Genomic DNA, 11,553 nt, shown 5'->3' on the forward strand with positions numbered 1-11,553 from the left:
ACAAAATGACACCAAACTTAAAATTTTTAGAAAATCAAACACTAATTTTCGAGAATTTTAAGGGAAAAACACAAAGAGGACACCAAACTTAGAATATGAAACTAAACTCAAATAAAAGACTCTAAACCAACAAAAATAAAACAGTCCTAATCTAAGCAACAAGATAGACCGTCAGTTGTCCAAACTCGAACAATCCCCGGCAACGGTGCCAAAAACTTGGTGCACGAAATTGCAATCACACTTTTGCAATTCCGCACAACTAACCAGCAAGTGTACTGGGTCGTCCAAGTAATACCTTACGTGAGTAAGGGTCGATCCCACGGAGATTGTCGGCTTAAAGCAAGCTATGGTTATCTTGTAACTCTTAGTCAGGATATCAATAATTATCAGGGTTGATTGTAAAAAGCAAAAGAACATGAAATAAGTACTTGTTTTGCAGTAATGGAGAACAGGTTGAGGTTTTGTAGATGCTCTATCTTCTGAACCTCTGCTTTCCTATTATCTTCTTCTTCAAGCACGCAAGGCTCCTTCCATGGCAAGCTGTATGTAGGGTTTCACCGTTGTCAATGGCTACCTCCCATCCTTTCAGTGAAAATGTTCAACGCGCTCTGTCACAGCACGACTAATCATCTGTCGGTTCTCAATCGGGTTGGAATAGAATCCAGTGATTCTTTTGCGTCTGTCACTAACGCCCAGCCTTCAGGAGTTTGAAGCTCGTCACAGTCATTCAATCCTTGAATCCTACTCAGAATACCACAGACAAGGTTTAGACCTTCCAGACTCTCTTGAATGCCGCCATCAATTCTAGCTTATACCACGAAGATTCTGATTAAGGAATCCAAGAGATATCTACTCAATCTAAGGTTGAACAGAGGTGGTTGTCAGGCACATGTTCATAGTTGAGAATGATGATGAGTGTCACGGATCATCACATTCATCAGGTTTAGGAACAAGTGCTATCTTAGAATGGAAGCAAGCATGATTGAATGAAAAATAGTAGTAATTGCATTAATCCATCAAGACACAGCAGAGCTCCTCACCCCCAACCATGGGGTTTAGAGACTCATTCCATAGAAGATACAATAAGAAACGTGTAAAGTCTCATGAGGTACAGATACAATGTCAAAAGGTTCTATTAATAGTGAACTTGTAACCTAGGGTATACAGAAATGAGTAAATGACGTAAAAATCCACTTCCGGGGTCCACTTGGTGTGTGCTTGGGCTGAGCATTGAAGGTTTTATGTGTAGAGACTTTTTCTGGAGTTAAACGCCAGCTTTTATGCCAGTTTGGGCGTTTAACTCCAATTTTTGTGCCAGTTCCGGCGTTAAACGCCGGGAATTTTGAAGCTGATTTGCAACGCCGGTTTGGGCCATCAAATCTCGGGCAAAGTATGGACTATTATACATTGCTGGAAAACCCAGGATGTCTACTTTCCAAAGCCGTTGAGAGCGTGCCAACTGGGCTTCTGTAGCTCCAGAAAATCCACTTCGAGTGCAGGGAGGTCAGAATCCAATAGCATCTGCAGTCCTTTTTAGCCTCTAAATCAGATTTTTGCTCAGGTCCCTCAATTTCAGCCAGAAAATACCTGAAATCACAGAAAAACACACAAACTCATAGTAAAGCCCAGAAAAGGGAATTTTAATTAAAAACTAATGGAAATATAATAAAAACTAACTAAAATATACTAAAAACATACTAAAAACAATGCTAAAAAGCGTATAAATTATCCGCTCATCAGGAGTCTCTTTTCCATTGAGCTCCTTCAACACATATGTCCCTAAGGACTTGGTCTAACCTTTGATCAAAGTTGACCCTTCTTGTGAGGGGTGTGCATCTCCTTGCATCATGGGCAAGTTGAATGCCAACCTGACATTTTCCGGAATAAAATCTAAGTATTTCCCCCGAACCATTGTGGATTCGGGTTCGTACTTTGATCATGGTTCCTAGTGATCCATGCATTTCCATAGAACTCTTGAACCATCATGATTCTGACTTGTTGAATGGGGTTGGTAAGAACTTCCCAACTTCTTCTTTGAATCTCATGTCGGATCTCCGGAAACTCATTTTTCTTGAGCTTGAAAGGGACCTCAGGGATCACCTTCTTCTTAGCCACAACATCATAGAAGTGGTCTTGATGGGCTTTGGAGATGAATCTCTCCATCTCCCATGACTCGGAGGTGGAAGCTTTTGTCTTTCCTTTCCCTTTTCTAGAGGTTTCTCCGGCCTTAGGTGCCATCAATGGTAATGGAAAAACAAAAAGCTTGTGCTTTTACCACACCAAACTTAGAATATTGCTCGTCCTTGAGCAAGAGAAGAAAGTAAAGAAGAAGAAGAAGAGAAAATATGGAGGAGAGTGGAAAAAGGTGTATTCGGCCAATGTATATGAGAGGGAGTTGTGTTGTGTGAAAATTAAGGAGAATAAAGGGGTTTATATAGTGAGGGGAGAGGGAGTAGGGTCGGCCATTTAGGGTGGATTTGGGTGGGAAAGAAATTTTGAATTTTGAAGGTAGGTGGGGTTTATGGGGAAGAGTGGATGGATGTGAGTGGTGAAGGGGGGTAATTGGAAAGAGAGATTGAGGTGATTGGTGAAGGGTTTTTTTGGGGAGAGTGTTTATGGGGAAGAGAGGATGAATGTTGAGAAGAGGGAAGAATATGAGTGGAGGTAGGTGGGGATCCTGTGGGGTCCACAGATCCTGGGGTGTCAAGGATTTACATCCCTGCACCAATTAGGCATGTAAAATGCCTTTGCATGCAATTCTGGCGTTTGAACGCTGGATTGATGCTTGTTTTGGGCATTCAGCGCCCTTATGTAGCATGTTTCTGGCGTTGAACGCCAGTTTCATGATTGTTTCTGGCGTTCAGCACCAGCTCTCCTCAGGGTGTATTCCTGGCGTTTGAACGCCAGGATGTTGCTTGTTTCTGGCGTTCAACGCCAGATCCATGCTCTGTTCTGGCGTTGAACGCCAGCCAGATGCTTCTTGCTGGCGTTTAAACGCCAGTAAGTCCTTCCTCCAGGGTGTGATTTTTCTTCTGCTATTTTTGATTCTATTTTTAATTTTAATATTTTTTTCGTGACTCCACATGATCATGAACCTAATAAAACATAAAAGAATAATGAAAATAAAATAAAATTAGATAAATAAAATTTGGGTTGCCTCCCAATAAGCGCTTCTTTAATGTCAATAGCTTGACAGTGGGCTCTCATGGAGCCTCATAGGTGATCAGGTCAATGTTGTAGACTCCCAACACCAAACTTAGAGTTTGGATGTGGGGATTCAACACCAAACTTCGAGTTTGGCTGTGGCCTCTCAACACCAAACTTAGAGTTTGATTGTGGGGGCTTTGTTTGACTCTGTACTGAGAGAAGCTTTTCATGCTTCCTCTCTATTGTTAAAGAAGAAGATCCTTGAGCCTTAAACACAAGGTAGTCCCCATTCAATTAAAGGACTAATTCTCCTCTGTTAACATCTATCACAGCTCCTACTGTGGCTAGGAAAAGTCTTCCAAGGATGATGCTTTCATCCTCCTCCTTCCTAATGTCTAAGATTATGAAATCTGCAGGGATGTAAAGGCCTTCAACCTTTACCAACACGTCCTCTACTAATCCATAAGCTTGTCTTACTGACTTGTCTGCCAACTGTAATGAAAAGATGGCAGGTTGTACTTCAATGATCCCAGCCTCTCCATTACAAAGAATGGCATAAGATTTATGCTTGACCCTAGGTCACACAGAATTTTTTCAAAGGTCATGGTGCCTATGGTACAGGGTATTAAGAATTTGCCAGGATCTTGTCTCTTTTGAGGTAAGGTTTGCTGAACCCATGTATCTAGTTCACTATTGAGCAAGGGAGGTTCACCTTCCCAAGTCTCATTACCAAATAACTTGGCATTCAGCTTCACGATAACTCCTAGATATTGAGCAACTTGCTCTCCAGTTGCATCTTCATCCCCTTTAGAGGAAGAATAATCTTCAGAGCTCATGAATGGCAGAAGGAGGTTTAATGGGATCTCTATGGTCTCTATATGAGCCTCAGATTCCCTTAGGTCCTCAATAGGGAACTCCTTCTTGCTTGAGAGATGTCCCATGAGGTATTCCTAATTGGGATTCACGTCCTCTCCTTCCTCTCTAGGTTCGGCCATATTGATTATATCAATGACCTTGCACTCTCTTTTTGGATTTTCTTCAGTATTGCTTGGGAGAGTACTAGGAGGAGTTTCAGTGATTTTCTTACTCAGCTGGCCCATTTGTGCCTCTAGATTTCTGATGGAGGACCTTGTTTCACTCATGAAACTTAAAGTGGCCTTAGAAAGATCAGAGACTAAATTTGCTAAGTCAGAGGTACTCTGTTCATAATTCTCTGTCTGTTGCTGAGAAGATGATGGATAAGTCTTGATATTGCTGAGCCTATTTCTTCCACCATTATTAATGCCTTATTGAGGCTTTTGTTTATCCTTCCATGAGAAATTTGGATGATTTCTCCATGATGAATTATAGGTGTTTCCATAAGGTTCACCCATATAATTTACCTCTGCTATTGTAGGGTTCTCAAGATCATAAGCTTCTTCTTCAGAAGATGCCTCTTTAGTATTGTTGGATGCATTTTGCCATCCATTCAGACTTTGAGAAATCATGTTGACTTGCTGAGTTAACATTTTGTTCTGAGCCAATATGGCATTCAAAGCATCAATTTCAAGAACTCCCTTCCTTTGAGGCGTCCCATTATTCATGGAATTCCTCTCAGAAGTGTACATGAACTGGTTATTTGCAACCATGTCAATAAGTTCTTGAGCCTCTGTAGGCGTTTTCTTTAGGTGAATGGATCCACCTGTAGAATGGTCCAGTGACATCTTAGAGAACTCAGATAGACCATAATAGAATATATCTATCATGGTCCATTTTGAAAACATGTCAAGAGGACATCTTTTGGTCATCTGCTTGTATCTTTCCCAAGCTTCATAGAGGGATTCACCATCTTTTTGTTTGAAGGTTTGAACATCCACTCTAACCTTGCTCAGTTTTTGAGGAGGAAAGAATTTAGCCAAGAAGGCCATGACCATCTTATCCCAGGAGTTCAGGCTATCTTTAGGTTGAGAGTCCAACCATGCTCTAGCTCTGTCTCTTATAGCAAAAGGGAAAAGCATGAGCCTGTAGACTTCAGGATCTACTCCATTAGTCTTAACAGTCTCACAGATCTGCAAGATCTCAGTTAAGAACTGGTAGGGATCTTTTGATGGAAGTCCATGAAACTTGCAGTTTTGTTGCATTAGAGCAACTAATTGAGGTTTCAGCTCAAAATTGTTTGCTCCAATGGCAGGAATTGAGATGCTTCTTCCATCAAACTTGGAAGTAGGTGCAGTATAATCACCAAGCATCCTTCTTGAATCATTGTTATTGGGTTCGGCTGCCATCTCCTTTTCTTGTTCGAAAATTTCAGCAAAGTTGTCTCTGGATTGTTGTAATTTAGCTTCTCTTAATCTTCTCTTCAGAGTCCTTTCAGGTTTTGGATTAGTTTCAACAAGAATGCCTTTTTCCTTGTTCCTGCTCATATGAAAGAGAAGAGAATAGAAAAAGAAGAGGAATCCTCTATGTCACAGTAAAGAGGTTCCTTATTGTTAGAAGAAAAAAGGGAATAAAGAAAGGAGAATCCAAACACAAGGGTGAGGATAGGAGCAGTGATTTGAGATGAAGAGAAGTGTTAGTAATTGAATGAATAAATACGATGAGAGAGGGAGAAATTTTCAAAAATAAATTTTGAAAAGGAGTTAAATGATTTTCGAAAATAAAGATAAGAAATAAAATTAAAATTAAAATTTAAAACAATTAATTAATTAAAAGAATTTTGAAAAAGAGGGAGTATTTTCGAAAATTAGAGAGAGAAAAGTTGTTAGGTGGTTTTGAAAAAGATAAGAAATAAACAAAAAGTCAAATAGTTAGTTTAAAAAAAATCAAATTTGAAAAGATAAGAAGATAAGAAGATAAGAAGTTAGAAAAAGATATTTAAAATCAAATTTATGAAAAAGATAAAATTTTGAAAAAGATATGATATAAAAGATAAGATAAAAAGATATGATTTAAAAAGATATGGTTGGAAAAGATTTAAATTTTTAAAATTAAAATTAATTAATTGACTAACAAGAAACTAAAAGATATGATTCTAGAATTTAAAGATTAAACCTTTCTTAACAAGAAAGTAATAAACTTCAAATTTTTGAATCAATCATATTAATTGTTAGCATAATTTTCGAAAATAAAGATAAAATTAAGAAAAAGATTTTTGAAAAATAATTTAAAAAATAAATTTCGAAAATTAATAAAAAAATAAAAAAATTTGATTTTTGAAAAAGTTTTGAAAAGATAAGATTTTTAAAATTAAAAAATTTTACTTGACTTACAAGAAACAACTAATTTTAAAATTTTTTGACTAAGTCAACCCAAATTTTCGAAATTTTGAGAGAAAAAAGGAAAAGATATTTTTTTTATTTTTGAATTTTTAATGATGAGAGAGAAAAACACAATTATGACCCAAAATATGAAAATTTTGGATCAAAACCAATGATGCATGCAAGAACACTATGAATGTCAAGATGAACACCAAGAACACTTTGAAGATCATGATGAACATCAAGAACATATTTTTGAAAAATTTTTGATGCAAAGAAAACATGCAAGACACCAAACTTAGAAATCTTTAATGCTTGGACACTGTTCCGAGGGTTACCTGAAACTGTAGGTTGATCTCGGACGAGATCTTCTGTACTGGTCAGAGCTGTTGTGTCCGACTTGTTAATGGTGGCTGGAGCCGCCGTGTCTGACTTGTTGGACTTGGTGGTGGTGCTGATCCTTCGTCCCCGGAGGGTGGGGGGTACCTGCGAGGGACTCCGATGCTTAAGTTAGCAAGGGTATTAAGCAGGTATTGAGTAGAATCAGAGTATGAGTTATACCTGGGTGCTCCAGTGTATTTATAATGGTGAGGAGTGACCTCTCTGGAGATAAGATAGTTATCTTATCTTATCTTATCTTATCTTTGAGTGAAGTCATCTTATCTTTAGCGGAACCGCCTTTATCTTTCTGGGCTTTAGCTGCCTTTAGATTGGGCTGTGTTCCTTCGTTTTGGGCCTGCTTTGGGCTCCTTTGGCGATTTGGCCGAGCTCTTTGAGAAGAGGTCGGATAGTCTGACCTGAAGAGGTCGGTCGGCTTGTCGCTAAACATCCCGGGTCGGACAGCTTGACCCAGGGTATGAACAGTACCCCTGCTTGAGTTCGATATTTCTGTGAGATCGTGCTTTTTAGAGCTTCGATCTCTTTTGGAAGTCGTGCTCAAGCATCTGTCTAGCTTGTTTCTTCATTGCTTTGCAATCTTTGTAGATTTTCTAGAGGTTTGGTACTTCACAGTCCAACCTCTTTTGAGTGGTAGTGTGGGTTTTCTACCCTTGCCTTCTGGATTACGCCTTGCTTTTAAGTTTGTGTTGACAACCCTCTGCTTTGGCGAAGCTATCCTTGCGGCTTGATATCCGGCCTTTTTGTGACTTGTCCAATGACTTTTTAGTGTTCTTTATATAGAACCTTTTTTAGTCTCGGATGACGTTCATAGCGCTGTTTGAGATTGTGCCTTCTTTGAGCGGAGTTGTATCCCTTTTGGCTAAGCACATTTGAGCCTTAAGTTGTTTCCCAACCTTTTGGCTTGTTCTTTTTTTGAAGTCGTACTTGTGCCTCTTCTTTAGCTGACGTCGACCTGTATGACTTTGCCCCTGCTTGATTTCATACTTTTCCGTGAGACTGTGCTTTCAGAGTTTTGATCTCTTCGGGGAAGTCGTGCTCAAGCATCCTGACTTTGGTCGATCTTTGAGTAGTTTCTCCTTGTGCGAGTCTGGTATCAGCCTTCTTCCGACTTGTTTGTCTTCGCTGTTCGGGCTTTTTAGTCATAATCCAACAACTTTTTAGGTAGTGTTTCGATTAGGAACCTTTTTATAGTTTGTTTGGATGACTTTTTAGCTCTGTCTTTGAGGCTGTGCTTTTCGCTTTTTAAGTAGTGTCTTTTTTCAAGACTTCGTACCTTTTAGCAAAACATTCCTGGCTTTCCTCTGGCCGTTTGCGAGATGTCTTTGTCCATTTTTGTGGATCTTTGTAGAGTGTCGGTACTTTGTTGTCCGGCCTCTTTTGATCACTTCTGGTTTTATCCACTTTCTGCTTGGTCGAGGTGGTCCTTGGGGATAACTTGTCCGACGACTTTTTAGTGTTCTCATAGAACACTTTTTATTCAGTCTGAACAATTTTGATAGCTTTGTCGTGGAGCCGTGGCTTTTTGGGCGGAGCTATGTCCGTTTTAGCGCACGTTTTTCGTTGGTCCGACTTCTTCTTGTCGGTCCAAGCTGTAGCTTTCATTGGTCTGACTTCTTCTGTCGACCCTTCTTTTAGCTTTTGTTGGTCTGACTTTCTCTTGTCGGTCTAAGCTTTTAGCTTTTGCTGGTCCGACTTCTTCTTGTCGGTCCAAGCTGTAGCTTTTGTTGGTCCGACTTCTTCTTGTCGGTCCAAGGTGTAGCTTTCCAAGTTTTTTCTGTAATCCTCTTTCTTGGACCTTGTTCAGGTCTCTTTCAGGGATTACTTTTATAACTTTTGTGTTGTGGGCCGACTTTCGTCGTGTCGGGGCTCTCCTGAGTTATTTCTGTAATCCTCTTTCTTGGACTTTGTTCAGGTCTCTTTCAGGGATTACTTTTATAACTCTTTTGTCGTTTGGGCCGATTTTGTCATGTCGGGCTCTCCTTAGTTATTTCTGTAATCCTCTTTCTTGGACCTTGTTCAGGTCTCTTTCAGGGATTACTTTGATAACTTTTTTGTCGTTTGAGCCGACTTTGTCATGTCGGGCTCTCCTTAGTTATTTCTGTAATCCTCTTTCTTGGACCTTGTTCAGGTCTCTTTCAGGGATTACTTTGATAACTTTTTAGTGGTAGGAGTCCGACTTGGTTATGTCGGTCTCGTTTAAGTTATTTTTTGTAGTCCTCTTTCTTGGATCTTTGTCAGATCTCTTTTAGGGACTACTTGTATAACTTTTTATACTTGTATAACTTTTTGTTTTGGGCTGACTTTGTTATGTCAGGCCCTTCTAAGTTAAAGTAATCCTCTTTAATAGGGTTGGCCAGACCTCTTTCCAGGGTTTACTTATAACTTGGGTTGACTTGGTTCGACTTCTTAACGTTCGACCAGTCCTTAAGTTATTATTTTAGCGATCCGTAAGACCTCGTCAGGTTCTTTTTTAGATCACTTTCGATAACTTCTTACATTATTCTATGTTCATCTTTGCCGATTTGTAGAAAGTGGTTGGCATCTTTAGATCGTCTTTGGGGTGAATCGTGTTTTCACCTTTATCGGACGGTTATCTTTATCGTGACCGTGCAGTGAAATTGTTTTTCACTTTCTGCCGATCTGTTGCTTTATAATCGGATGATGAATGCTTCAGATTAATGCGTCTTGATTGAGCGGTGAATTTTGATTTTCACTTTGTCGACCTTTGTCGAAATCAAACGATGAATTTGGTTTTCATCGTGGTCGGGCTGTGAAATTGGTTTTCACCTTGCCGACCTGTCGCTTTGTAATCGGACGATGAATTTGGTTTTCATCTTGCCGACTTTTCATGATCGGGCGGTGAATTTGGTTTTCACCTTGCCGACCTTTATCATAATCAAACGATGAATTCGGTTTTCATCGTGATTGAGCGGTGAAGTTGGTTTTCACCTTGCTGACCTGTCGCTTTGTAATCGGACGATGAATTTGGTTTTCATCTTGCCGACTTTTTCGTGATCGGGCGGTGAATTTGTTTTTCACCTTGCCGACCTGCCGTAGTCGGGCATCTTGGTAGGAAACTTTTTAGGGAATCTGCAATCTTTTAAACAATAATATAAAGATAAGAGTGGTCACAACTTTAGGTGCTCAATGTCAAGGGTTACTTAACACTTTCACACCACAAGCATATGGTTAGGAAAAAACACTCTTTTGAGGTTTTATATGAATTTTGACCTTCCTAACCCCTGATGCTCAAAGCCTTGGACCTATTCTTTTGATTTTTATTTTCTTTTCAATTCTTTTTACTATTTATTTTGCTTCAAGAATAAATCCTTTTCCTATTTCAAAGAATTAATAATACTTATCTAAGTTCCTGCTCCTCAAGAACCAATATTCTTAACTCCAATATTAAATATGCACAGTTAATTCAAATATTCAGAAATAGAGATAATGCCACCACATCAAGGCAACTAGAATACGCAATATATAACTCAAAATTTCATGCATTTTACTACTTCTTTTTCTTTTAATTTTTGTTTAAGCTCAGTGCACAATACATGAGACATCCTTTTAAAATAAACATAAAATACTGAAATAAACAACTAAACTAGAAAGTCAGGAAATCCTACTAGTGATCATGCAAACTCAGAAAAAAATAGAAAATAGAATAAAATATTAAAAAATAGACATAAGATAAAGAAAAGGAGAATAAAACTCAACCACCTTGGTGATAGTGGCTGCTGCTCCATCATCTGGTAGAAGAGAGCAAAATGATCCAGGTGCTCTAGCCTCAGCTGATCAACTGATGATATCAGCTCCCCTATAGATGTGGTCAACTGATCCCAATAGTCATGGAGAGGGAAATAAACTCCCTGAGGCATCTCCAGAAGATCCTGTGGAGGAGGTGAAACTAGCTCCTACTATGGTCCCTGCCCGAGCTCTCTAGCATGCTCCATACCCTTCTTTGTGATCGGTCTCTCAACTACAATTGGGGTATCTCTATTAATGTGAGCTCCAGCTGCTGCACATAAGTGGTAGATGAGATGAGGAAAAGCCAGTCTCCTAGTGGTGGTGGACTTATCAGTTATCTTGTAGAACTCCTGAGGGATCACCTCGTGTACCTCCACCTCATTGTTGAGCATAATATAGTGAATCCTCACTGCTCTCTCAATTGTAACCTCAAAACGGTTACTCGTAGGGAGGATGGAACGTTAGATAAACTCCAACCATCTTCTAGCTACTGGCTTAAGGTCATGCCTACCCAGCTAGTACGACTTGCCTTTAGAGTCCCTTCTTTACTGAGTCCCGGGGAGGCAAATGTCTGCAAGAACTTGATTCAACCGTTGGTCAGTGTTGACCCTGTGAGTGTATGACTGAGGGTCCTCTTCGGATGGTGGTAACTGTAGCGCCACCCTCACACTCTCCGGGACAAATTCCATGATGTGCCCTTTGACCATGGTGCGCTAATTCTTCGGCTCCGAATTCACGCCTCTGACATGTTTATATGTCACCCAAGCATTGGCGTAGAACTCTTACACCATCAATGCTCCAACCTCAGTCACGGAGTTGGCCAGAATTTTCCAATTCCGTCTTAGAATCTAATATAGAATCTTTGGGTACTCCTACGGCTTCAGATCGAAGCAGACCTCAGAAATTACCTTCTTCTTGTGCACCACCTCAAAAAAGTGGTCCTCATGTGTCTTGACAAAGAACTGGGTAAAGTCCCATGGGTCGAGGTAGGCGCCTTCTCTTTCCTCTTCTTTGATGAAGATTC

General features: G+C 39.7%; 1 protein-coding gene and 1 non-coding gene across 2 annotated transcripts in view; one reads left to right on the top strand and one right to left on the bottom strand.

Moving 5' to 3' along the window:
• LOC107459014 (transcription termination factor MTEF18, mitochondrial-like) overlaps positions 1-11,236 on the bottom strand; it is a 31,157-nt gene extending 19,921 nt beyond the window's left edge. Inside the window, exons 1-2 of the mRNA XM_016077239.1 lie at positions 11,111-11,236; positions 10,503-10,615 (exon numbers count right to left, since the gene is read on the bottom strand). Of these exons, the coding sequence (XP_015932725.1) occupies positions 10,503-10,615; positions 11,111-11,236 (239 nt within the window). The remainder of the gene's footprint in view (positions 1-10,502; positions 10,616-11,110) is intronic.
• LOC127741028 (small nucleolar RNA R71) lies at positions 4,906-5,012 on the top strand. Its single transcript, XR_008001880.1, has one exon. It is a non-coding gene; the product is annotated as a small nucleolar RNA R71 (small nucleolar RNA).
• Positions 11,237-11,553: the final 317 nt, after the last annotated feature.

Source organism: Arachis duranensis, chromosome 7 (genome assembly GCF_000817695.3).
Source record: "Arachis duranensis cultivar V14167 chromosome 7, aradu.V14167.gnm2.J7QH, whole genome shotgun sequence".
NCBI lineage: Eukaryota > Viridiplantae > Streptophyta > Magnoliopsida > Fabales > Fabaceae > Arachis > Arachis duranensis.